Here is a 26,959-nt window from a genome sequence, read left to right as displayed (position 1 = left end):
TCATGCTGATAGGGTGCATGCTGCTCCATCGGCCCGGAATCATCAAGGTCCCATGGCACGCTGGATCTTTATGGTGTTTTATATGAGGCTTCGTCAGTGACATTGTTCCCTGGTGGCAGAAGCAGAGCGAGACAGATGGCAAAAGCCATTCTTTGTTGGAAAAGCTGAGGTAGAGACAGGAAAATGGAAGGAGAAAGTGTCAATATAAATGTGTATAACAGGGAAACCAGGAAGGACAGCAAATGATGGCGTACAGGGCTTAAAAAAGCAGGAAAAATCAATGTCTCGCTTCTTGGTTAACATTTCCCATTGATTTCAGAAGATCTCTATTTCAAATAGTTTTTCTTTGCTGGTTTGTCTGAAGACAGGCGACCTAGCGGTGATATTATCGCCATATGTATTTCTTTCTAGCCTTGAAAGCTAAAATTTCCTGTGGGTAAAGGTATTGTGCTCTGGTGTGTAAGGGTTGCTCCAGCATCAGCCTTTAGTTTTCTAGAGGGCCTGAAGCATTTTCCTCAGAAATGGGAAGAGCAGTCAGAAACTGCATCAAGAAATGAGATGGCTATATAAATTCATGCAAATTACATTAGTACTGCTTTTTCTGTCATCATGGAAAACGGAGTCACAGGTTATCAGGCTAGCAAGTACAGGACATACCTGAACAGGTTGGCAGACTGGCTAAGGCAAATTCTTTGTAAATAATACCAACATGGAAGTTTGGGAGGAAGGAGACATTTTTGCTATGTAAAAATTACCCAATTTTGAGCTCTTTGTGGACACAGATTAGCTATTTGGTTCAAATACTTTTTATAATCTTCCCATCAAAGAACAAACCTGTCTCACTTGAGTCAGGAAAGGAAAACAGCGGATAAGTATCCACGCATCTGGGAACAGTGCAGTGCACTGGCCAGGCCGGGGCTGTGGGTTTTGTCTACAGTGTCCATACACATGATCAGAAAATGACTCAAGTCTTATGAAGCCTAATTTTAGTGGATCTGCAAGGCCTTCCTGAACCTTTTTACTTCTTTCCTGGTTTCCTTAAATCTGGATTTTTATGGTAGTTATTTCTATCCTGTTCTTCCACTGCCTGCTGTAAAACAAGTCAAGCTTTCCTAGCCCATGTGGCTTTCTGCGGCTCAGCTATGCTCCCCGAGATACTGATAGCTTTACCAGATCAGTTTTCTTGGAAAGGCTTCCAAACAGTGATCTAATAAACCTGATATGTTAAAATACTTAAGCATTCAACAAGTGTTTGGCGAGACAGGAGGATGTTCTTGGAGTTAATATCCAAAGAATATGCAACACGTAGTGTCTTACCGTGCTCACAGTGCTCTAACTCATTTTATATTTTGCTGCCTGTAGATTATTTTTTTTTACCCCAGTCTTGTTTGTTTTCTTTTTTTCCCTGGTCTGCAATCTGAATTCCTGAGGTCCAAGCACATACATGGGGCAGGTCAGTGTTCAGAAGTGGCTTTCTCCAGCTGGATGCTCTCTGGGCTTGTTTGGCCAGTGAGAATTTGTACTAATACATTGACTTTAAGTGGATGCTTTGCTGATTGACTCTGTCATCACCTGACAGCTTTGTGCAGACCTGGGGGATTTGGGGAGGCCAGCAACAGGGTGGAATGGCTGTTCAGCAAACCAAAGCCTAGTTCTTCCTCTTGAAACAAGCTGATTGTTTCCCAAGTGATTGATAGAAAGGAGGTAAAAATCTTAACAAGGCATTATGTGGTTTCATTGAGAGATTTTTTTTTCTATGAATGGATGGAGGCCTAAGGAAGACCTTCCAAAGGACTGGTTTGATGTCTTCTGGGTTTTGTGTGTGTGCACATGTAGGCATTTTATATATATATATATATATACACACAGAAATATGCATATATTTCTGTGTGTATATATAGATAATCTCTCTCAAAAGAGGGGGGAATAGAGTTTTCCTATCCCTGCTGTATTGGCTGAGGAGTTGGCCCATTGCCTTAGAAAGCCCCAAGTTTTCCTCTCTTTGCCCAGATCTCCTTTTTTTGTTGAATTGGGAAGTGTTTTACCTCTTCTAGCACTCATCCCCAGTTTGTAGAAAGGTGAGGGTCAGCGATGTGCAGCGTGAGGGTGGGAAAGGGCAAGAATAACTGGTGTCATGGTTAGAGGAGTTATGTTGAAAATACATCATATCCACTCCTTTTTTAAGCTTATAACAGGAATTGCACCAATTCTGTCTGCGTAAGTCCATGCAGGCATTGTGCTGTAAGCAGATTTTGGAAGCAGGGTGAAATAGAATAGTCTAATAAAACACTTGATGACTTTAATTTCTTGTATTTAGAGATGGTCCTTAATTGTGTAAGGGTGAAAAATTAATCTAATAGTTTTAGCTGGCACACAATGGCCATTGAAAAACATTCTAAACTCTTCTATTTAATCTATAATCTAGAACCCCTTTTCCAGTGTTTTTTGGGATTATGCAGTGTACTCAATTTGCAGGTATAGCTTTTTAGGATATTACACTGAACTGTCTGTTTTCTCCTTCATGGTGTCCAAAAGTTTTGGAGTTTGAAAACACTGTTGATTTAGGTTGCTTAAAGATATTATTCTCCATTCTCCAGTATTCATCAGTGTGAACATTCTTCTCAATGTAATACGTATCCAACTTAAAACATCAGAACAAGATCAAGTGGGTAATAGAGATTCGAGCTACCTTGATTTCTACCTAGAAAAATACACAAGATGGTGAAATAAAAGCCTGGACACATAATTAATTATTGACTTGAAAAACAGTAAGGAACAGACAAGCTACATTAAAATTATTAAGTTGTGCCTTCAGAAAACAGTATTTTTCCACACATAGAAGAGTAGTGATCTGTGTTTTTCATGAAGCTGTCAATGAATGTTTTTCTACAAAGCTTTAGTTGTATAACATTTTCTGCTGACTTAAAAAAAAAAAAGTGAAATATTACAGAACACAAAACCAAACTGGATTTAAATTAACAATAAATTGTCATGATAAATTAGAGCTGCTTGTTATGTTAAAAATCTGCTTCAGTAAGTGAAGATTTAATAAAAATATTTCCCTTCTCACCCTCCACTCCTGAAGAAATTAAGTAACATTGACAATTCAGACACTTGGTAAAGAAAACAACCTGGATGATTAATCTGTTTATTTCTCCAACTGACATTTACACGGCTAATTGTGTAGTGATGATGCTTCTTTAATATATCTGAATATTAATGGAAGTTTTGGTTAAAGTTGAAAGTTGTTTGTTATCGCTGGAGAAATAAGAATGCTTCATCAACTTCAGATTTTCATCACAGCTTTTATGACATATCATGGAATTTAAGTGCTTTTATGACTTGCAAAAAAAATTGCTTCAATATTTGACATTCTGTGGTTCAAGGAATCCTGATTGGCAGTTGATTAGCCTTTCGCTCAAGTCATTATCTTCTTTAGTGAAATTAGTTGGCTAGAAAATTGCATTGTAATTTATCAAGAGGAAAGTAACGTTTCAAAAACCCTTGAGAGTATACTCCTTTTTATTTAGTATACATTATGATTTATTTTCCTAGCACACTCCTCTAAAATGTACTATTCATCGTATTATGAAAGTTTGTATTAAATTATTGTATTTGTTTTCATTTCAGTCTTTTATTGAAACTAGATGATCCCTGCGTTTAAATTAGCTCATGAGTAATATTGAAGGATGTGTGTACAAGAAAGAGTTTGGCTTTGAATCAGAAAAACACTGAAACATGCATTTAAAAACTAACCCAAAAATGTGAAAACCTCTTTTGCCATATTGAACGCAATGCTAGGAGTCAGATCGTTTTCATTCGAAAGGAGAACAGTCATGCAGTGGAGATGGTTCTCTTTCTCTTCTGGTAATTCTCCTTCTGTCTCCAGCCATGGCCTAAGGTCACGTTAGGCACAAAGTGATGCTTTTTGACACACTGGGTGTCACCAACTGAATTAACTTCAGATTGTGATACAATTAACAAGGTGCTTTTTAGTGGTGTTTTTCTGCTTTCACAGCACGCATGTTTTTAGATGTTTTAAAGCAGGATCTTGATATTAGAATTTCTAGATGAATTAAATATATATTTAATTGGAATACAACCATGTGTGTACCATACAAAATCAGCTACTGTGCAGTTATTATCCAGTGGAATTTAATTGCTGGCTTGTCTTTTCCTTTTGAATCTTTTCCTACACAGAAAGAGAGAAAACATTTTATCATTATGTTTAGCATTCCTCCTGTGAAGTGAACGTCTGGAAGAAAACACATGTCAGATGAAATAAGAACATTCTTTGTAGGTGATTTAATACCAGTTAACTCACTGGACATCCTTTAAGACCTTAATTAAAATTACGTTCTTGTATGTAGCTTTGTTCCAGTATTGACAAAACGTGTCTGCCCAAAATCACTTAATGAATCACCTCACCATTGAAAATAACGGCAATTTCTCATAACTTAAGTGTTTCTTCTCTGTGTTTCTTCTCTGTGCTACAATAGCCTTATTCTTACTTCATGCCTTTCCATCTTCAGTGCACCATTATCTATTGCTACCGTGTGCTGCTCTTGCCCAGGATCTGATAGATGAGCAGCAAAATTCAGTTGGGCAGAAACGAGTCAGTCTAAATTGTATTTACTGTAAATGGTCTGAAAAAAAACAGTTTCACAAAGTTGCCTCCCTAGTTTGAAAGTCAGAATTGTATGCATTTTGTGTGGCATGTTTTGTATCTTTTCTGCCTTAATTATTGTTAGAGTAATAAAACCAGGAGGTGGGGGCTGGCGGGGGGTGGGGGGGAAGTAAAAAACTTAAATTCCTGGGTCGTTAATAAAACATACCTGCATTACACTGTACAAAATATTTGTCAGAAGGAGTAATTAAAATTAATTAATACTTCTGGTAAAATAGTAATTGTCCCCTGAAGGTATTGAGCACTGGCCTGGAAGATGTTTAAGAGGTTCTAACAAAGTAAACAAAACAAATTTCTTTAGAAGAAATGCTGCTTTGAAATTCAACCCGTATTATTGCAGCTTGGCTCTTGAGCTTATTGATCGCTTCTTGTCTTAACAAAAGGAACTCTGCAGTGTCTCCAGGAAACGTGACCGGCTCCCAGCCAGCCCTCCGGACCACACCATCAAGTGTCTATCACTCCTCATGCATCAAATACAGGATGGAGGCATTGGTCATGTCTGTTCCTCCCACCCCCAGATGTTCTATTCCGATATGCTTACCAGGAGTAATGTCCCAGCCTCTCATTACTTGCAAAAGTCATAGTAGCAGTCAGTGTAATGATGAGGATACTTTGTGTATCTCTAGGTCTTCTATCTGAGGAATGTAAAGTACTTTACAAACATTAGTTAGGCAAGTGTTATCTTTCCATCACTATTAGTAACCGGCCCGACTGGAGTAATCAGGCTGCTATTAACTTAAGGTTCCCTCCTCTCCATTCATGTTTAACATGCTAAAATAATTCATGTATTTACACTGTGCTCCTATTTGCCCTTTTCCTTTCTGCCTTACTCCTCTAGGGCTACTTTAAGAACTTAATTTTTTTTAAATGTTTATCCTTTAAATGTGAAAGTAAAAAAAAAAAAACTTATGGAGGTTGTTTTATGAATAGTTTAAGAACTTGTAAGACTTGGGTCCCCAAAGTCAGGCTCTCTAAGGCTGGATCTCAATGTTTGCTGCAGAGCTGGAGAATATGCTGCTTTCTCCAATGTTTGTAGAATTGCCAGAGCACCTTTTAGACAGAGGGGGAAATATCATTTTTAAAAATTGTTTGGCAGTAGCAATAGGCTAATGTGTGTGGTTCTAAAGCTTCTTGGCAATATTGTGAAACTCTTCTGTCTAGGAAAAATAGAAAAGTTGCAGACAGCTTTTAACTAACCTGACAGGGTGCAGTACAATACTGTACTCACAGCTCAGGAGGTGCTATCTTTCCAAATGCTGCCAAAATATATCGGTGTGCCACAACACAGTGCTGCTTTAGAATTCTCCAAACGAGAAAGTGGGGTGGGATTTACGCATTTCCTACCTCATTATCCAGAAGCACCTCTGTTCTCTTTCTTAGGGAAAACCATATTCTAAGTCTCTTGTTTTATATTCACTTGAAGGTCTGAGACCTCGTATCGCTTATTTGCATTGAAAGTGTGATGGAACAAAACCAACAGAAAAGGTTTTCTCTTTGGCTTTGTTGATTTTGTTGATGAGTGCTTTGGAAACTTTGGTGTTGACAAGTGAAAAAGTCATGGGAAGGGCAAGGGACATCTTACAGCAGGAAAACAATACCAATTCTTTCGCAGTGTATTTCGAATTTCTTTCCCTGGCAGATGTCAGAGTAATACCATAATACCATATTTGAAAAGACAGAAGGGTTTGGGACGTCCTCTAGATGGTAATTCCAATTATTTGTCACCATTACCTGTCCTGAAGGACTCATCAAAATCTGTCCCTTCAGTTTCTGCAGTGTTTCTGAATCTTCTGAGTTGAATTAAGGGTATTTGAACAGAAGTAACTTTGTGTTGAGTTCCTGTTCTTTAATGTGATCGTTGTGCTTGACAAAGGATACTTACTTTATTGCGCAGGAAAAAAAAATTGTACAAGGGTAGGTTTATGCTTAAAATTTGTAGTATTTCTTCAGCTTGGTAAAATCGACTAGAGGCATTACAGAAGCTCTGAGGCATAAGGAAAAGAAATCAAATTTCATGTTTTCTAATCTTACACACATTAAATTTGTTCTACAGTGATTTTTAAGCTGCACTGTGTTAGGTCAGCTATGTTCCTTGCCTCTTCTGGGGAATCTCTGCATATGTTTGAGTGTAATAACATCGACACATTCCCCCCGCCCCGCTTTTAGTAGCTTTCTTTTTCAGTATTGTAAAAGAATTACATTTATGCTCTTGGGAACTGTTAATGGTTTTGATTCAGTAAAGCACTCTTTGTATGAACAGATAACATTTATCATTTGCTTAATAACTGTCAATTTATGTGGTAATGTTGAATAATCGCAACTAAGATAGAGAAAACACATTTGGTTCTTTAACAATGCCATTTGACTGTTCGTAGTCTTTTGAGAGAGACTATATAACTATATATGCGAGAGAGACATTGACGGTACAGGTATTCAGGAATAATTTATTTGTTTGTTGGAAAAACGATATGTTTGACAAAAGCTTAATTGTTGTTTTTCCTGTGCCAAGGAAAATTATGTACTGCAGTTAGCATGGGGCTTTTGTGCTTTCACCCAAGTGTCTCAGCATTCTGGAAAGAGTTCTCACAAACTCCTCATTTTGGAAGATCCCTTTCAAATAGCCACATTTACCCTCTACAGCGGAGTGTGTGCTATTGCGTCCCATTTTGAGGCTTTCGAAAAATTATGCCGCATTTCATACACTGTAAATCCATCTCTGCTTCGCTTTGGAGTGGGTTTTGTTTTGCTGTGTAGTGAAGCGGTATCTGAACCAGTGGAACTAAATGGAGCGCGAGAATTGGGGAAAAAGTAAAGTACAACAATGACACCTACTGCAGCAGAAATGGGAGCAGAGCCATGAATACCTAATTGACTGTAGTGATGACTGCCCCGTACAGACGTTATTTTTGAGTGTGTTTTAGCAATGCTTCAATTTTAACTCTTTCACAAAGCTCTAAACCAGAATATGTTTAGAAAGGGCCATTCAAAGGTAAGCCGGACAACTGGGTGAGGTTTTCATCTGAGTCAAGGAGCCTTGCGCGCTGCAAGAAGTTGCTCTCCTTGCATCATGGGAATAGTTTATTTTGTTGTTGAGATGAATTTAAGAATGTATTGATGGAAATGAGGATGGTGAAGGTGACTGTTGGGTCTTCTGGCCCGTCCTAGCATTTACATTCTACAAAAAGCTTTACATATGCATCTCTACACTTCTTCCTCTCCCTCCTGCAGTCCATCTGACTTGTTATGCTCTTTTGTTGTTGTTTTTCAAGGGATCAATCCATTGGTAATGTCATTTTACTATTAAAGTACTTCTACATCAGTTTAAGCATATCTGGAGGCCAGTAAGTAGACAGAAGTCTTAAGAGGAAGGAAGGGACATTTTTGGAGCTATTCTGCAGTGATTTTTAATTCCTTCCGGGATTCTGGAGGCACCTGTGGCCGGGGTGGCCGTCTGGAGTCCTGTAGACAAGCGGGCTGGTTGGACCCCTGAATCACAAAGGCCTATTATGGAAATGAGGTGGTGCCAAATTTTGGACTAAATCCATTGTGGAATTACCAAGGAACTCTGGCTTTTGGGAAATGCTGTTAAAATGTGGCTCTGTGTTTGCAGGGGAGACCTATACCTCCTGATCTGTGCAATTAAAACTTAATTAGGCCAGGTTTCTCTGAGAACCCCTAATAATTGCATTCTCCTTTAAAAACCTGCAGGTTTATGAATAATGGAAGGGAAAGATTGAACATAGCTATCTAAACTTTTTTTCTTTTCACCTTTTATTCTTCGCTTTCCTGGTGTATCTATTTGAAGTATCAAGAAAACACTATTAGTTTCACCATGATTAACTCCATGGCATCTAAACAAAGTGCAAATGCTGTCTCGTGGAGCTGTTTTGTTGCTTTCAAGTAGCTGGGCTTGCAACACTAGCTCATCTTGTATTTGATAGGGAATCTGCTGAACATGAGATTATGTTCAGACTGCGTGACTTGTTGGTCAATGTGGCACCAATGAATGCTGGAGGTGGAAGTTCAAACCCTGATGATCACTGAGTCATTTTGTCCGTCATGTCCGTGATCTTTGCTGCGTTTCATCAGTGTCGTGACCACAGGTGCACTCACTTCTCTTACTCATTCACAGATGGACAGATTGCTGTCTGTCCACCCCGGCTCCTTGAAGCCAAAGATGATTTTGTCAGGGATTTCTTGTCAGACTGGAAGAGAAAGATGTGATAGTATCCATTTGTGCACTGTTTATGTGCCCTCTTATATGATCAGGCTGCAGATTTTGAAACACACTCATTCTGTTTTCCTTGCCTACTATTAATTAATTCCCAACCTATTATTTAATCTACTGGTTATTCTGCAGATTTGTTTGACAGAGGGTTGAAACTTTCAAAACAAGTGGGTTTCTGCACATTTCTGAATGCTGTTGTCCAGAGAGAAGCTAAAGCTTCTTTTAAGGAGGGGAAATCAAAGGAGACTCAGCTCTTATACATTTTGTTGTCACTGTGTTCCTGGGCAGTGTTTCAGATTCAGCACAGCACGGGTGGCTTTTACCCTGCTGGCAAACCAAAAACGTCCAGGTTGGAGGTGTGGAAGAACTGAGTGTAGAATAAGTGGAGACTGGAGATGTGGGGTTTTCTGGAGCCATAGGGAGGGTCTGGAAGGTGTTGAAAGTTCCACATAGCACTTTACCCTTGTTTTCCCTCTCTGCGCTTTTTCCGTATCTGTCTCCCATGTGAAGTACATAAAATCGTCTAATAAAAAAGCTGTGTAGAGCCTTGAGGAGTTGTTTTGATGTGATCAAAACTCCTGCATTCAAATTATGTCTGGTCTGTAAAACATTGCTCAATGAGATTTCTATTGCAAACGAATATTCTTGTAATATCTGTATCTGTGCTGACATGCATATAAGGCATTAATGGAGAAAGAACAATATATTGGTACTTGAAAAAAATCCTATTAATTTTAAACAAAAAAACCCAAGTAGTTCAATAGAGAAAACAGCCTTTGAGAAGGTCGTGGATGTCACTCTCACCCTTTTACGACAGTCAAGCCGCTAAATAACTATATCCCACTGGACTTTATGCAGTAGTATTTTTGAAAATGGTTTTGCTGGGTTGTTTATGTAAGCGCTTCCAATGGGCAAATAGATTTGTTCAGACAAAACAATACTTAAACCCCAGGTATTGCATACCAGTGTGAACTAATTAAAATCATCTTGTGCGATAGGTCAATACATCAGGAAGTTGGCCTTCTAATTAGGAGAGCTAGCTGTAAAAAACTCGTTCTCGTTAAAAACGAAGAGCAAAATTAAGAAAAACAATCTAGACGTGAGGAAAGGGAATCAGAGCTCTGCTGAGAGCTGTGTTAAAAGTCAGCCCTGTCTCTTTTGAATCACACCGTGTTAGGCGCTGAGAGATTTGAGGCTTTGGATTGTCCCTCATTAAGGATCCTCGCGCTGATCCTCGCCTGCAGAGCCTGCCCTTGTTGTGCATACCTCAGTCTGCAGATAACAAATTACAGCCTGGCCTCCGCAAGTGGAGGATTCAGATCTGGTTTGGATTTGCTTTCAGCTTAGACCTTTCATCCTCCTTAATACTTAAGCTACACCTATTTTTTGTGGTTCTTGCTGTCACCACAAAGAGGTGCCGGGCCAGACTGAATAGGTGTCGTCCTGGGACTGTTTTGGAGTGAGCCTTTTGTACCAATTATTGTTTAGCTCTCAGTCTTCCATCTTAATAATTGAAAAACATTTATTTTCAATAACATGTAGGTGTTGGGTGTTGTTTTACCCTGGAGCATAAACATAAGTATTAAAACTAATAACAATAAAAAGATTTTAGATGGTAGAACAGCTTCTCAACTTTGTCTGTAGATTTTCATCGCTTCAGGAGGGTGGGAGGCAGATCTGTTTCAGCTATGCTTTTGTTTCGTAAAGAAAAATTGAGCAGGGGGTTGGACTGCATAACCAACCTCCAGGGTCCTATCCAGCCTATGTTATTCTCCAATTCTCTGAAATGATATGTGTTGGAAAAATATACATTAATACTATTGGAGCTAGTAAATGTAGGATGTGCATTTACTGGAGTGAAGAGCATCATCTTTTCATAGGACCGTGACGAGCTAGTCTTTACAGTGTAATGCTGCTGATATTGAAACATGTGAAATACTTATGGTGTGGGATTGCAAGTTAACCGTAGATCTTCTGGAGGATGTTTCGCCAGCCATCTTCATGCATTTTGTGTACTCGATTTGAACTGAGATGTGTATTTTGCAAATACTTACCTATGTAAAATTTTATACATAATATTGTGAAGGCAGGGGTGGATTACTTTTCTCAATCATCTTCCCGTCAGAAGTAACTAGGACTATGGCATTAGATTATTGGTGTAGATCACCTCGACACTCTGAAAGAAGTTCTCCATCATTCCCTCATTCTTCATGCTTCCTGATGCTTCATCCTTCACATCCCCAGAACACATTAGTCATTCTAAGACAAGGCTTGTTTATGCAGGTACCCCAAGGTGACTGTTTTTTCTGCTATTGCACAGTTGTTTGTTAGTACCAGTTTACAAGTAAAACCTTAAGGGAAGGCTATCCAATCATGCTGCCTTCTGTGTGTGGCTGGTGCGGAGTTTGATGTGAATTGTTGCTTTGGTCTTTCGAACTTGGATTCATACAGAACTGCTACCCTCTTCTAATGCAGAAATTTGGTTTATTTGCATGTGAGAATGGGGGCTTTTCCCCTTTATTTGCAGGTACACTAACTCAGGCATTCCTGAAAATCCTGAAAAATTCAAATAAATTTCAAATAAAAATACTTAAATACCTTGTTTATAGTTGAGTCTGAGAATGTGCTTTTGAAGGAAATCCCCTCAGTCTTCTCACTGCTTTGGTATTTAGCATCATCAGGTATCTCGGAGCACATGAGCTGGGTTTCTTTTTGATAAAAGTAGACTGGAGGATGCGTCCCTAAGGAACGTCACTGGAAAACTGGCCTTCAGTCCACGGACCAGACAAGAACTAGCCCAAAAGAAAAATAAATCAAGAACAAAACAAACAAAAAAACCCCATCTCCACCACCAGGGAAAAACCCTGAAATGTGTCTAGTATTTCTGCTACAGGTTCTTAACACCAGTTGTTTTACTCCACGATGTGCTCTTATTGGTCCTCTGTATTTGCTAATAAAGATGTACTGAAAGTGCTAAATTTTAATAGAAAAATGTAGATGGTGTTTAATACACCTTTTGTATAGATGGCAGCTCACAATGCCTCTCCAAGCTTCCTTACCAGATTCACCAACGTTTCTTCTCATAATCCTGTGTACGAGTTCCTATTTGCAGGCCTCTGAATAATAAGAAAGGCAGGCAAAGCTATTTTTAAAAGTGTGCTTGCTGGCAGTGAGTGGAGTAATATTACGAATTATGATGAAATTTATTCTGCATTTGACACCATTGGCATAAGCTGTTGTGGTTGGTTTGTTTGTTTGTTTTTTAATATGGGTAAAGATTCTGCTCTGTAAATGTTTCTGGAAGGGATCCTGATTTGGAATTTATGCCCCGGCTCCATCACCAATACAGTCTTTGGAGCTTGAGTATCTTCAGCCAGCATTACGTGTCTTCTCACTTTATTGTTTGGCATATCAGAGTGTTTATTTCTTTCTAATGGTGTCAGGCTGTGTTTTAGATATGAACCACATATGGTTAATAGGAAATTTAATGAGTCTGGCTTAAAGGTTCTGACATAACTTTTCAGAAACGGATTAACTCTTTCTTATTTTTATTTCTTTGTAAGCTTTTTAAACTGGAACTTTCCATCTTTTTTGTCCAATGCTAGAAATAACCCTCCTTCCCCTTTTAATGAAAGCTGGAAAGGAAAATCTAGAGGCTTAAGTATAATACCAAATATCACAGGATATATATTGTTCAGACTTTCTACTTATGTTCATATGTGCTTCCTTTAAAAGCTGTGGCTTTATATATTGGACATATGCACATTTGAATATGTTTACATTTATGGGCAAATGTTGAGCTGCTTTTTCCTCTTAAAGTCATATCTCAGTGCTATTGTATTTTTTTTGTGAATACTGCTCAAACTGTGGAGAACTTGAGACACTTTGGATAAATCATTGTTCAGAATTACCTTTTAAAAATTTGGTTAATACATGGTGTATCTGTGGTACATTGCTATGGAATTGATGCTATTTACTTGTTAATCACTGCAGGCTGCAGCTCACAGTGCTGGCACTGTGGCTTGTTTGTTACATGTGATGATCACTTTATAAATGTCAATAAAATCAAGACAAAAACCTCTAGTACAACTGGAAGTAACAACTCAGTATTTTCCTCATTAGTTTTGGCAGCAAAGTAGTCTTACAAAGCAGTATGCAATGTAACACCAGCCAACTGAGTCCCACACTGTGGCTATAATTACATATTTTTGCTTGCTAATCAGTAGAATTTTTCTGTGTACACTATTATACTTTAATGGTTCTGTTGCAACACCAAATTTACTACAGTGTTCTCTTGAAGAAAATGGCACATAATGATTTTGTATTTACTACAAGAAGATATTAAACTAAATAATACATAATGATGCTGCATAGATTAACCAGCTCTTTAGTTCTTCTGTTCCTTATCTCTCTTTTAATAGTGTTTTAGGACAAACATAAAGTTATTTGGGAGGGAATTACCAGAATTACCGAACTGGTAAATATAGCCATCTGAGTGGGATGGCTTGTTTCTTACTCGAAAAGTATTAGGTTGTAATTTTAAGCTCTGCTTAGTACTTTAATTTCCCTTCCCACAACTCGAGGAGCATAAGGAGGGTTGCAGGCAGCTCAGATAAGTAATAAGTTCATTAATGACAGGCTTACCTTTCTTGTAGGGTAACAAAGTTTGTGTGGGACACAGGCTGTTGATAGAGCCTGGCGGAGGGCGGGAGAGGGAGCAGCCCAGAGAAGTTCCCCCTGCAATTTTGGGATTCACAGTCTAAAGGTCACTGGCTACAATCAGGCTTTGTGTCCTTCTCCTTCCTAAAACTGTTTTTGTCCAAAGTGATTACACTGAAAAAAAAACCCCAAAACCCACAAACAAAAAAAAAACTACAGTGGGCAGTGTGGAAGGCGTTTTTATATAATGCTCTTTCCTTTATCTCATTTTTTTTTCCTGACCTTGAATAAATAAGCACTCAATATTTTTTATTCCTTTTCATTTTATTCATGGTTATGCAGTCACTTAAATTCCACTTGATCATTATGAATATATCTGACAATCTTAGGTCAGTATAATGGCTTTCCATTTACCTTGCAAGCAGAACTTGACTGTCAGAGCCAATCTGAGCGGAGATGGAAGGCAGGGTCTGATGATGGCAGTTTACCCCCTTTACTCCATACACAGTTAATTATGTGTGAAGCTTGTGCTGATGCCCCTAATATTTTTATAGATTTGTCAGATTCTGCAATGCAATCTGACATATTAGTGAGAGTAATTAGTTTTTCTTCTATATTTGATTTGTGGTATGAGGCTGGATCAGGATATGACACTGGTTTTATAGGGAAAATTGTACTTAGTGCATGTGAATCTTTTGTGCATGGTGCTGGAAAACATTTGATATTTCAACATTGCTGAGCAATTGTATCCTAGATCTTTTCAGTTATCTTTTGGCAAGCATTTGTCTTAGATGTGTTGCACATATGAGTTGCCATAGCCTCTCAACAAAAGGAAAAGGTATTTGAGACTTTTTATGGGTAATTAGTTCTCAGGCTTGTGTTAAAACACTATCTGAAAGAACCTTGTTCATACATCTCTGGTTAATCTAGTGTTTACCTTTCCCTTCCCTTGTATTTATTCCATTTGAACACATTGTAATGTGTTCGATTGCAGTTATTTGTTGCAAGGCAATTTTTATATAATTAATACTGTTAATTAATCTGGCTTGAAACAGCACTCCAAATGGAGAGGATGTGTCTGTGATTGCAGACCGAAAAGTATCTCAACCAAGTTTTCTCCCTTCAGTGGTTCACAATAAAAGTAAATTAGCGCAAGTGAAAATGGTCCAGGAAATAAGAAAACGAGCCTCTGTAAATAATTTGTAGTATTCCTATAGCCTGCTAATGCTAAGCCTTACTGCAAGCAAGAGAATGTCTCCTTGTGGATACTTAGTCTTATTCCTTTGTACATTCCAGCTGTTGCCTGGATTCAGAGTTCCGACAATCCCTGTGTTTTTTAAAGTTCCTGTTGAATTTTGCACAGAAGTGGAGGTACTTTGGTTCTGTAACTAACCTTTCCTCTGGTACTTTCCTCATCTTGTCTCTCATAGATAAGGCATCGCTTAAGCCTGCATGAAGATCCAGTGCTGTTGAGTAGTCAAGCTGAACCCATATGGGTTAGAGGGAAAGGGAGGAGATGGCTCTTGAAAACCAACAAGCCAGTTGCTCATAAAAAGATCTTAGAATGTAATATTTGAAGTCATAAGTGATAAAGCCCTTTTTTTGGCAGGGTGGCCCATCTTTGGCAAGATTTTTAAAGGAAGCAGAGCTACTTGCCTTGTATCATGTATCTGGCTAAGGCTCCCAGGTTTCCTCCAAAGCTTTAATGTATACTTTTGTTCTAGCAGTGATGTATGGTGTTCTGGTGCTTGGTGCACCCCATAGCTAAAAGAAACATCACATTCTCCTGTATTTGATTTAGTTATATTTAGTTAGAAGTCATATTTCGCTACAGAAGCCTTCAGGCTTCAAATCCTCAAATGCCTATGTGAGAATGGCTTTGCTTCCACGTTCACTGTGAAGAGAAGGTCTTAGATCACATCCCCTGGCATTTCTGTGGGGAAAAAGTGGTTAACTTGCGACATTTTTTTTGTTTTGATTTTCACTGTACCTTTAAAACTCTTAGGAATGACATGCGAACAGCCTGCTGGGCTGTGAGGATGCACCCTGGTTACAAGGCTTCCTTTTACACTGTCATTTTGCAACTATTACTTGGTAGCCCATTCTGTCTAAATCCTTGACTTGCGCTTGACAGCTGATCCTAGTGAAGAAATTTGTATAAACCCTGTGTGATGGCTGCTTAATAACTATACTCCAAATATGCAAATACCTATTCTGGCTTAATACAGTTCATCTGCCATGACTGGCCCGTGCACTTGGCATTTTTGAAATGTTTGCAAGTAGTGGAGCACACCATGGCAGTTGCCTGTGCTTTCATGCAGAGCCCTAAAATGCTGAAACCTACAGCGAAGGAAAAGATGTATTACAAAAAACCCGAAGAAAAATAGTTATCGAACAACAGAGCGGAAGTACTTGTCTGTGTGTGTTGTAAATGGGGGAAAAAATGACAAAAAACTTCCTTAAAGACTTTGCAGTATTTTTTTTCATTCTTTTTTTCTAGGTTAGCAGCGTGCTTTTATTCAGAATAATCTGCTCTATTTATTTCCTTGCTAATGGTGCTGCCCACAATACACAGAGGACTGCATAAAATTGAAAAATACAAATCCAAATGCTTGTATGAGTCTGAGATGCTCAGAAAATGCTAAAACAAACCAAAACCAAGGAAAAGGCATGTCGAGAATGATACAGAAAAGACATCTTGCTCAGGTTTGTGAGCTGCCGCTAGTGAAGGGTTGGAAGAATATTCTGTGGAAGCACTGGTAATTTCTTTCTCTGATTTTGCCCTCTTCTTTTAAGCATTTTGTTTGGCCATCATGTGAGACAGGTTTTAGAGACAGATGGACAGTGAGTCTTACCAGTTTGTCCATTTCTGTGTTCTTTATTTCATTTACATGCAGCATCAGAACATTAGTAATTTTTTTTTTAAATAAAATCTGAGTTTTGTTGCCCTTTCAGGCTTGTTTTTTATCTTTTTAGATTCTGTTTCTCAGAATTTAACTTAGTGTTTCCAAACAGTGCAGGAGGAAAAATAGACTGTGTAGTTCTGTGTGCCAGACAGAGATGGATGCAATGGTAGTAGCCCAATGTTGTCAATAGCTTAACAGCCATTGTGGCAAAAGAGAGTTTCAGTGAGATTTAAAAATAATAATGTGGACATTTACTGGGAGTTTTGCCTGTGCTTGAGGGAGGAAGCACAAAGGTGCTTGTTTAAAACTATTAAAGTGAGGGGCTGGAGTAGGCATCTTGGTCCAAGTGAAGGTGGGCATCAACTTTTCCGTGTGGAATTAGAAGTAAGTGCTAAGCAGAGCCTAATGTACAAACAGCTTTGAAAATGGGGAGGTTTGTGTGTCATCTCCCTAAACATTTACATCATTTCAGTTGGTGATGTAAACTCCTAAATGGTAGGTTAAAGCTTAACTAATAGAACTCAATTTGTATGTCTGAACTAGGTAGTACAAGGAGTGTAACTGACCTTCCCAATTTGCTGCCTTTTCAGATGGACACAACTACATATTTTTGTTTTGCACAAGGTCCTATTTCTAATCTGTTCCACATGCTTTTTATTTTTTAATGGGCATAAGAAGAGTCTATGATGCATGAAGTAGGACTTCAGAGTTATTTTCTTGATGAAGAATGAGTCCTGTAATAATAGCACATTGACATGAACACAAAACCAGGACTAATAGGCATCCTACCAATGAAATATAGTTAAAATATATAAAATATAGTTAAAGAGTTTTGTCCTCCTAATCTATGTGGTATCCAGCTGTGACTGCCCAGCAGGATGAAGAAAGGACTTTGAGCTCACCAAACTCATTTCTTCTGTGCGATACCATATTAAAAAAAACTTGCAGCCTCTTATTAGTCAGTTTGGGAAGCTGGGGGAGCAAACTGAGATGAACACGAGTTTGGTTTAATAGCCTGAAATTTCACCAGATTTCGCTTCTCAATAAACAGCAACACGCGTTTGGTTTTTTTTGCTTGCTGCAGTGAGGTATTGAAGGTGTAGCCGTCTCCTTCCCATCTGCAGAAGAGTGTGTTGTGTCAGGTGTTGCAACATGAACAGAATTCGAAGGAAGTGAACGCTTCCTTCGCACATGCCGTAATGTCAGCGTTTTGGACTGGGAAAAACACAGTTGGAGCCTTTCCTAGTTCTTTTTTTCCTGCCAAAAGTGTGACATTCAGACAGGTTTATCAGACCCATGTTTCTCTGAGCCCTTATGCTGCTTGAGTGGGCTGACGGAAGTGTGAATCCTATTGACATTCTAACTTTGTGTACAAAATTGGAGTGGAGCACTCGGAGACGAAGAAAGATGATGTCCTAAGTGTGAGATAAAACGAGCACTTTCCTTATTGCTTAGTTGTTTATGGAAGGAATTTACCCATCGTCATTGCTAACGTGACAGAACAACTTTTACTTGGCTTTTCATATATTTTTAATGAGTTTCTGATATCCCAAGATATTTGACTAAAGTAAAGAAGTCTGCCAAAATGTGTGGTTTTACAACCGTTTCGTGTTTTTGTCGAAGTAAGAATAATTGGTTTTGTGCAATAGATGTAGGACACTTAAAATTGAACAGGTCCATGGGTGAGCTTTATTTTGAATCATTATTGACTTCTTTGTTTCCATATGTCTTTTTGCTGGTTAATAGTGTGGACACTGGTTATGTTGGATCTTTCAGCTGCTTTTATTGTGCTTGAATGTGAACTGCACCCAGATCAAGGGCAGCCTTCTCTTAAAAGAACCAGTAGGTCTTAAAATTTAATTCCCAGCACTTTTCATCATAGCCGGCCGTAACTGATGGTTTTTAATGCGACATTTGGAGCATTTCAGCTAAACAATATTCTAAAATACAAATTGCTCATGTATGACTTAACAATAAGGCTTACACATGCCTTTGTTATGAGTAGTTTTGCTCCTTGCAGTTTGTGCTGGAATAATGGTCTTATTACACCTTATGATGACTTTTCATTAAACTCTCTGCAACACGGGTGGTGGTTGGAGCTGGGAGGACCCAGAATTTTAATTCTGGCTGCAATGAGGCCCCTTGTGCAGTCTCAAAACGTTGATTCTTAAATAAAGAATCAACACTATAGAGAGAATGGGAATGGACACATTAGGTAATCAGTAGATTAAGCATTAAGACCTTAAACTCACTGGTTTGTCTTGATTTAGCTCAGATGTCGGCACCAAGAGTTTCTGAAAATAAGAATATTTAGAAAACTATACATTTAGATTGTGATGAAATGTGAACCTAACGCAGGAAATTAGCCATTTCAAAATAAATAGTTGCTTTTTGTTTTAAAAACAGAGAATTTTAAGGCTAGATCAGATCATGCTTTTAAACTCGTTGAGATCGTGGCCAGAGAGTACTGTATAAATGCTAAGTATTTAAAATTAATTATGTCGGAGGCCTATAAACCAGCGTGTTGATTAAAAATCTTCCGTTCGTTAAACTTCCCAATGGCAGAGGCCATCTCCACAATATAAACCGCTGGTTTTAGCAGCAGCAGTCGCCTGGCATCTGTGTTGTAATCTGTTGAAGATCCCCACCTTTGTTCATTAGACCAGCAGCTGTTGTCTCTTGCTGGGCAGGATTTATTTCCCCTTGATGTCGGTCTCAGAGGTGCAGTTGCAACTTTGGCAGCACTTGGTTCCAATGAACTTCCTCGAGATACTTCACCAGTTTTGCAGAATGAGGTTGCTTTAGATTGTGAGCTTGTTTTTGTGTTGTTGGGGGGGGGCTTGGGGCTGCGTTTGTGGGGTTTTTGTTTGTTTCTTTCTTTTTCCCCCCCTAGTTTCCATACACATCCTTGCAATGGGTATTTTGGAAAAGTCCTGAGGGCCTATATACCAGAGGTGTGGTACAGCTGGGGCAAAACAGCTTCCTCTGGTGTGTCCCAGGCAATATATCTGATATAATGACTTTTTTTTTCTGTTTTTATTCACTCCTGGCATTTGCCGTGTGGCAGAACAGTCGTGTTTCACAGATAAATCATGCACAGCTAACTTTCTTAAGTAAGTAAATCTCCTGAAGTTCCTAGTGAAAAGGAGAAATGAAAATCTGGAAAAGCACCAGAGAACAACAACTACTATATATATATATATATATATATGTATATATATATAGGTTCTTGAAATATAACATGATAAATCTGCATGTGTTGTTTACACTGTAACTTCAATTTATCCAGACTTGCACACAAGGTCACAAAAGAAATTTGGGACTTATTATTCCCAGGGGAATGTGTATATTTTGCTGCGGTGTTTGATTGCCTTCCCCTTTTTATTACCATCTGTACTGCAAGGCTAGTTTTGCTGAGGTTATTTTTTTTTTAAGCAGCATCCCACGATACCCTTAATTCTGTGTTTCCTGCGCTTTTGCTTCATTTGCAATTTTAAGAGATTTCTGTGAGAAACAGATTTGTTCTATATTGTACATCAATAATTTCACTAGTTTTCACTATATAACCCTTTAAATCTGGAGGACACATACAATTGCTTTACAATAGATAAGAAAGGATTTAACCTTTTAGCATCCTTTAGTGTGCAGTGCAGAAAGATGTTGTCAAAGATTCCCATATTTTTGTTCAATGCATTGTTGTTCACAAACTCTCACTTGGACTGGGAGTTTTATTTTGATTCTGGGGTTTGTCCATGTATTTTAAGCTATTATTTTTCAGGTGACTTGTTTGTGCAACCACTACCGTTGATTGCAGTATCTTTGAAAAGAGTTTTTCTTCATTAACAGCTTCTGCTGCATTGTTGGGAGGACAAAATGCTGTCCCTAGTGGCTCCTAAAACTTCTGGAGGCATGCAGTGAGGTTGCTAATATTATTTTTAATGAAAAAATGTTGGAGTAGTACTTTTGATGGCTTTATGGAATGCAGAAGAAGGACCATCCTGTGGGTATGAAGATGTCCCTGCTCATTGCAGGGGTTGGACTAGATGACCTTTGATGGTCCATCCAATCCAAACTATTCTGTGATTCTGTGATATTTACCACATTGCTGGTGGCTCAGGGCAGGACTCATTTAGTATTAGTGCTATAAAAAATCCTTACAAATAGCTTGGTTTGTAAGCATAACTCATATCAAGAAGCACAGTATCATAAGGACAGGTAGCAGCCCTGACTTTAGTGCCTTCAAGTGTTACCAAGGACTTAGAAATGCCAATTAACCATCACGTAGACCAGACATAGGCTTTCTAGTCAAACTATGATTGATAATTTTGTCTGTGGGATTATCCCACGTCTTTCCCATAGCTGTGAAATGACAGGTCTCTGTGTATATAAGTGGCCCAGAATATAGATATGATTTCCATAAATCTGGATGGGAAGGGCAGCCTGTAAAAAAAGGCAACCTGTGATAGCTTCAAAGTAAAATGACATTTTACATTGGTTGTAAAGCACAGTGATAATACAGAATTCCTTATCACTGTCACACGATGCAAGGCAGATTTGACCGTAGGTGTCTGGGTTTTTCATCCAGTTGCACAAAGAAATTCCAGGGAAAGAACAGTGGGATATGGTTTAAAGTTTTCCGGATCTGTTTTGAAGAATTCAGATAAGCATCTATATATCAAACCAATGAAGTATCTGAAACCAATATATCAAAGAGTCTTCACTTTCCTATAAAGATAATTTGGCAGCATGCCATTATTATAATGTAAATCTCCTACTACACAATAACAATATCTCTTTGGCCATAATTTTTCCCTCCTGAGGTTGTTGCTGTTATGTGTAATTTCCATAAAGTTTCCACGTTAACAGCACTTACTTCTCCCTACACTTATTAGTCAGTGTACACTTCCAGAAGAACAGAATATCTCACATAAATGTTTTGTGCATGCCCGTTCCATGTTTTTTGAATGAGTACATCTAGGACGTGTTTTAGCAGAGGCTGAAGTAGCACATTTAGATTTGCTAATCTACGCCACCTCTGCCAATTTTTTCCTTTATGTTATGCAGAGTGCTCATATTGGCAAGATATTTCACTGCCTGGGTTTTTGCTTTAAGAATAATCAAACTTGTATTATAGATTGTATTTACTATTGGAGACAGAGTATTTCTAGCATGATTTCTTGAGTTATCATATTAAATGGAAAATGTGTACATAGGTCAGAGGTCATCTCTGCTCAAGTATTTAATAAAGTATAGTAGAAGAAAAGAGGTTATTCAGAAAATTGTGGGTGAGTTAGTGTTATTTTATTTTTTGGTGGGTTTTTTTTGTTGTTGTTATTGTTCTTTTGGTTGTTGTCCCCCCCATTCTTCATTCTTCTATGTCATCAGTCACTGGTGTATATCAAATGCTAATGTCTACATTTCCATCTGTCTGGAGTATTCAATCATTTTCTATTATGCCACCTTTATAAGGGAAATATGCACATCTACTTGTTTGGTTTTGGCAGGTGTCTTCCATTTTCCTTGTCATATGTCAAAACTGGTTATGATAGAATTGATTTTCCTCTGTTAAGAATTTTTTTTTTAATTATGTTTTCATATTTCTGGAAGCTGATTCAGTGACAAGGGCTGGACATGGAACCAGCTCCAGGAAATTCATGGTAGACCATCCATACCACAGCTGGATGTATGTGCATTAAAAGCTTCTTCCATCATGAGGTGGTTTATAGATGGGGAGCTGGGGCCACCTGTGTTTTGGCCGTCACAGCTGGTCTGGCATGTGGTACGTTAACACATTAGGTATGTTCATACATTGCAGATTCAGAAGAAGTGATAAATCTGCGCTTCCACTTCCCTGCCAGAACCTGTGCTTCCTTTTCTTGCGGGTTGTGGTTTTTGGCTGTTCTCTGAGCTGGACTTAGGATCATAGAATCATAGAATCATTTTAGTTGGAAGAGACCCTCAGGATCATTGAGTCCAGCCGTAACCTGAGTCTAGCACTAAACCATGTCCCTAGGAACCTCATCTAAATGCCTTTTAAACACCTCCAGGGATGGTGACTCCACCACTTCCCTGGGCAGCCTGTTCCAGTGCCTGGCAACCCTTTCCATGAAGAATTCTTTCCTAATATCCAATCTAATGCTCCCCGGGTGCGACTTGAGGCCGTTTCCTCTCATCCTGTTACTTGCTACTTGGGAGAAGAGACCAACCCCCTCCATGCTACAACCTCCTTTCAGGTAGTTGCAGGCAGCGATAAGGTCTCCCCTCAGCTCCTGCTCTTCTCCAGGCTGAACCCCCCAGGTCCCTCAGCTGCTCCTCATCACACTTATTCTTCAGACCCCTCACCAGCTTCATCGCCTTCTCTGAACTGTCTCTAGTACTTCAATGTCCTTCTTATGGCGAGGGACTTGGGTTAAAGTGAATGGAGTTTGGGAGAAGAGAGCTTGTTTGTCCAGATGATTCGGTTGAGACAGCTGCTGAACCAATAATTGTACAGACACTGCTTGAGGGAGGGTGCCTGCTTGTTAGGGACAAAAAGGAGCTTGGGGTGGGATGAATCCACTGCCAAGGGAATCATTGCACGGATTCCAACCCTTGTCCATACTCCTGAGCTGAAAGACTTCTTCTATAAAGGATCATGCAGAAAGTGTTAGTCCTAACCATCAGTGCTGCTTTTTTGTTAATGTCTCAGGAAATATTAATGTTGGTAAAGATTGTCGTGGTCATGCTTATAAAAATATTATTGAGGTTTCAATGCATACTGATTTGCTTATTGTGCTTGCTTTGGAAAAGCATTTAGTAATTAAGTTAAAATGATTAAACTGGATATTATGAGCACAAGATAGATTCCAAGCATTCTTTTTTCACCTCGAGGTTACAAAATATTATTCTTGCATTAGCATCTTGGAGTCTGTTGAGCAGAGATTTTGAGTAGGTTACAAACAAAAGTTCGGCTAAGGTAGAGTAAATAGATTTGGTGTCTTGGTACAGAGGTATCCGCATAATTTCAATAAGAAAATTATAGAAAATGTCATTGAAAGTGCAACATCGCATGACTCTGTAACTATTTTTCTGTCTAATATAAAGTATTTCAAAATGATATTTTGAAACTTGGGCACCATGTCCAGAGTGAGGATGGAGTTTTATAAGGAACCACTTATCCAGTTTTACTGTGTCGTCTGAATATTGACCCTGACATAAAACAATCAAGTTTTTAACACTTATTAGGAGGTGGCTTCATTCAGATAAAGATGTTATCTGCCTCTCTCCTTGGGGATACATGGCTTCAAAACCAGCTATACCCTTAATGTAGAAAGGCCAGTTGTCATTTCCATTCCAGCTTCAAAAAACAACAGATTATATGCATCTCTTGAAAACCCACCTACACTTGGCTTTTCAAACCTTTTCTGGTTTAATTGCCTCAACATAGTGCTGCAACTTTGAACTGGTGAAATCTGAAATAATATCTGAAATAAATATTGGATGATAGTCATACAGAATCTTCCTTGTCTCCATAAGTACCCTCTTTCTCCAAAAATAAGACCTGCCCCAAAAATACGCCCTAGTGTGATTTTTCAGGATTTTTGAGGGTATCCAGAATATAAGCCCTACTGCAAAAATAAGCCCTAGTTACAGTTCAAAAAAAAAGTCAATTTAAATAATATCCAGGCAGCCATACATGTAAAATAATAAGCATCTTTTGGCGCAAAGATTACTACTGGCCCTGTCTTATTTTTGGGGAAACAGGGTATTTGTTTAGCCTTTATACTTCAGCTTATATTACCTTTTTTGAATTGATATTGTAGCTTTTATGATGATTATTTCCTACAGTTGAACTTCATCGTTGCTGCTGACTTAGGGCTTTACCATAGTTAATATGTTCATGCACACAGTATTTCCCGGTTTTGTTTCGTTCTGTTTCCTTTTTCTTAAACTTTTTGCCATAATTACAGTAAATAATTTCTCTGATTGCATGTAGAGAGGGCAGAAATGCTGTGCCAGCAGCCTTTTTTTTTATTCTTTGCTGTTGCTATTATTCTTTCGCTGGCTCCCGAGGGCAGTAAGATCTATGCACTCTCCTCATTTTCTTGCATACTTAGCTGCAATTGCAACCTTTAGTAATTATTATTTAATTAACTCCGAAGTATTGCTTGAATAATGCAAAATTTAAACATAGAGGAAAAAAAAAAAAAGGGAAAAAAAGGTCATAGAATCATAGAATTAGTGAATGGTTTGGATTGGAAGGGACCTTAAAGCCCATCCAGTGCCACCCCTGCCATGAGCGTGGACATCTTCACCAGCTCAGGTTGCTCAGAGCCCCGTCCAGCCTGGCCTGGGATGTCTCCAGGGATGGGGCATCCACCACCTCTCTGGGCAACCTGGGCCAGGGTTTCACCACCCTCAGTGTGAAACATTTCTTCCTCATGTCCAGCCTGAATCTCCCCTCCTTTAGTTTAAAACCATCATCCCTTGTCCTATCATAATATTATGTATTTTTATACCTTTCTCTGCTTCAATGACAAAGTCAGTGCCAGTCGAGCCCCCTCCTCAGAGCAGGGTCAGCGAGAGCGGGTGTCCCACATACACGTGTCCAGACGGGCTCCAGGTGGGCCCAGGGGTGGCCGGTAGGTGACACAACAGTGTGTTGCCATAGCAACGTGCTGATGCAACAATGCACGTGGCTCCATAAACCACTGCTGGGGGAGCTGCCTCTGGAGCCAGAGGAGCCAGCGCAGCGTCGCAGCTCAGGAGAGTCTCGGCAACTAGAAACAAGGTTTATAGAATCATAGAACGGTTTGGGTTGGAAGGACCTTCAAAGCTCATCCAGTGCCACCCCTGCCATGAACGGGGACATCTTCACCAGATCAGGTTGCTCAGAGCCCCGTCCAGCCTGGCCTGGGATGTCTCCAGGGATGGGGCATCCACCACCTCTCTGGACAACCTCTTCAGTGCCTCACCACCCTCGTGGGGAAGAATTTCACCCTTTTATCCGATCTGATCTACCCTCTTTCAGTTTAAAACCATTACCCCTTGTCCTATCACCATATGCTTTTGTAAAAAGTCCCTCTCCAGCTTTCCAAATGAGGCATTTTTTGTATTTGAAATCCATAGGCATCATTTCTTGGAATTTTTGTATAAGACATTAGTAGGACAGTGACATCAAATAGTCTGTGTGTCAGAGGTATGTAGTAAAAAAGTTTGGCATTTAGCTGAGGATCAAATCTATTTTCATAGTTTTCATAAGTGACAATTTCTTAGAGCCTTGAATAAGACCCATTTCTAATATTGAAATTTTAATTCTGCTTTACCTTTTTCCAGGTATTTTCAGTTACGTGGAGTTGAATAAATACATACATATAGATATTTTTATAAACTCATTGACTCCTTCTGGCAGAAAAAAATGTATAGGTTTGGCTATCTACTTATAGATCAGTAAGTCTGTGCAGTGAGTGTAAAAATGAGCAGTAAATGTCACCGTATATTTGTGTGAAGGCAACATAAAGACTGGCTTTGAATAAATCCCGTTTTCTGGGTTTGTTTTGTAGTGGATGGCTGCATACACAGAGCTGCCGGGCCCTGCCTAGTTGCCGAATGTCGCAACCTGAGCGGCTGTGAGACTGGACAAGCAAAAATCACCTGTGGATACGACCTCCCTGCAAAATGTAAGTCAACCCAAAGCGTTTTCTTTTTGTTTTAAGCAAGTGGAGGGGGCGTGCATGCTTTATTTCCCTGTGGTGTAATTCAACAAGGTCTTCATTTTACAAAAATTAGCAGTGGGACTTAATTAAGCATGTTTTGTAATAATGCCTTCCCCTCAAAAGGGAACGATTATTTCACCTGTGTTATCCTATGAAACCTACACGTCTCTAAAATATAAAGCAGCTTTCATGTTTAGTTTTTTGCAAGCTTAAACATATCATATGCATAATAAAGGTTTGGAAATGCTTTATGAAGTATGAACAAAATACACATTATCATATTCTAAGTTCCATGGAGACAATTTCTGGAAATGCTGCGTATTTCATATTCTTCACGCAGATTCCTTGATTGTGAATACTTGGAGAGCGGAGGAGATCAAAGTGATGTGTTGTGTTTTCAGCTGTACGTAGTGGCTGATTGGGAATTACTGAGAAGGCATCTGTCACACTTGAGCTTTCAGCAGAGCATAGCTCAGTGCTGGATTGTTTTTGCACATTGAAAGTGTACAAATTCCCATCCTATTTAAAATAGGAAGATGGCTATTTGACCTTGTTGCATACGTGTTGAGCTTGTCTTGGAAAACCTAGCATGTTGACAGCATGTTGGTTGGCCACTCTATTATGTAAGAATGAAAAGTAGGAAATCTGCAAGTTAGGATCTTACAGAATGGTATATTAAGTTATGATGATACAAATACCAAGAAAGCATTACAAACAGCATGTAACTAGAGTTCAACATCTCTTTTTTAATACGCAGATTGCACTAGGAACATGACTCATTCAG

General features: G+C 38.9%; 1 protein-coding gene across 14 annotated transcripts in view; it reads left to right on the top strand.

The window, feature by feature from the left end:
• MACROD2 (mono-ADP ribosylhydrolase 2) overlaps positions 1-26,959 on the top strand; it is an 869,250-nt gene that overhangs the window by 241,486 nt on the left and 600,805 nt on the right. For 13 of the 14 annotated variants that reach the window (XM_065059852.1, XM_065059851.1, XM_065059850.1 and 10 more), the window contains one exon: positions 26,023-26,139. The exons of the other annotated variant lie outside the window; for it this stretch is intronic. In XM_065059852.1, coding sequence (XP_064915924.1) covers positions 26,023-26,139 — 117 coding nt within the window. The remainder of the gene's footprint in view (positions 1-26,022; positions 26,140-26,959) is intronic. 14 annotated transcript variants of the gene reach the window in all.

The sequence above is a fragment of the Columba livia genome, chromosome 3 (assembly GCF_036013475.1).
Source record: "Columba livia isolate bColLiv1 breed racing homer chromosome 3, bColLiv1.pat.W.v2, whole genome shotgun sequence".
Lineage (NCBI taxonomy): Eukaryota > Metazoa > Chordata > Aves > Columbiformes > Columbidae > Columba > Columba livia.
Note: the sequence above shows the minus strand (reverse complement) of the source record. Positions and strands in the feature narration are given on the sequence as shown.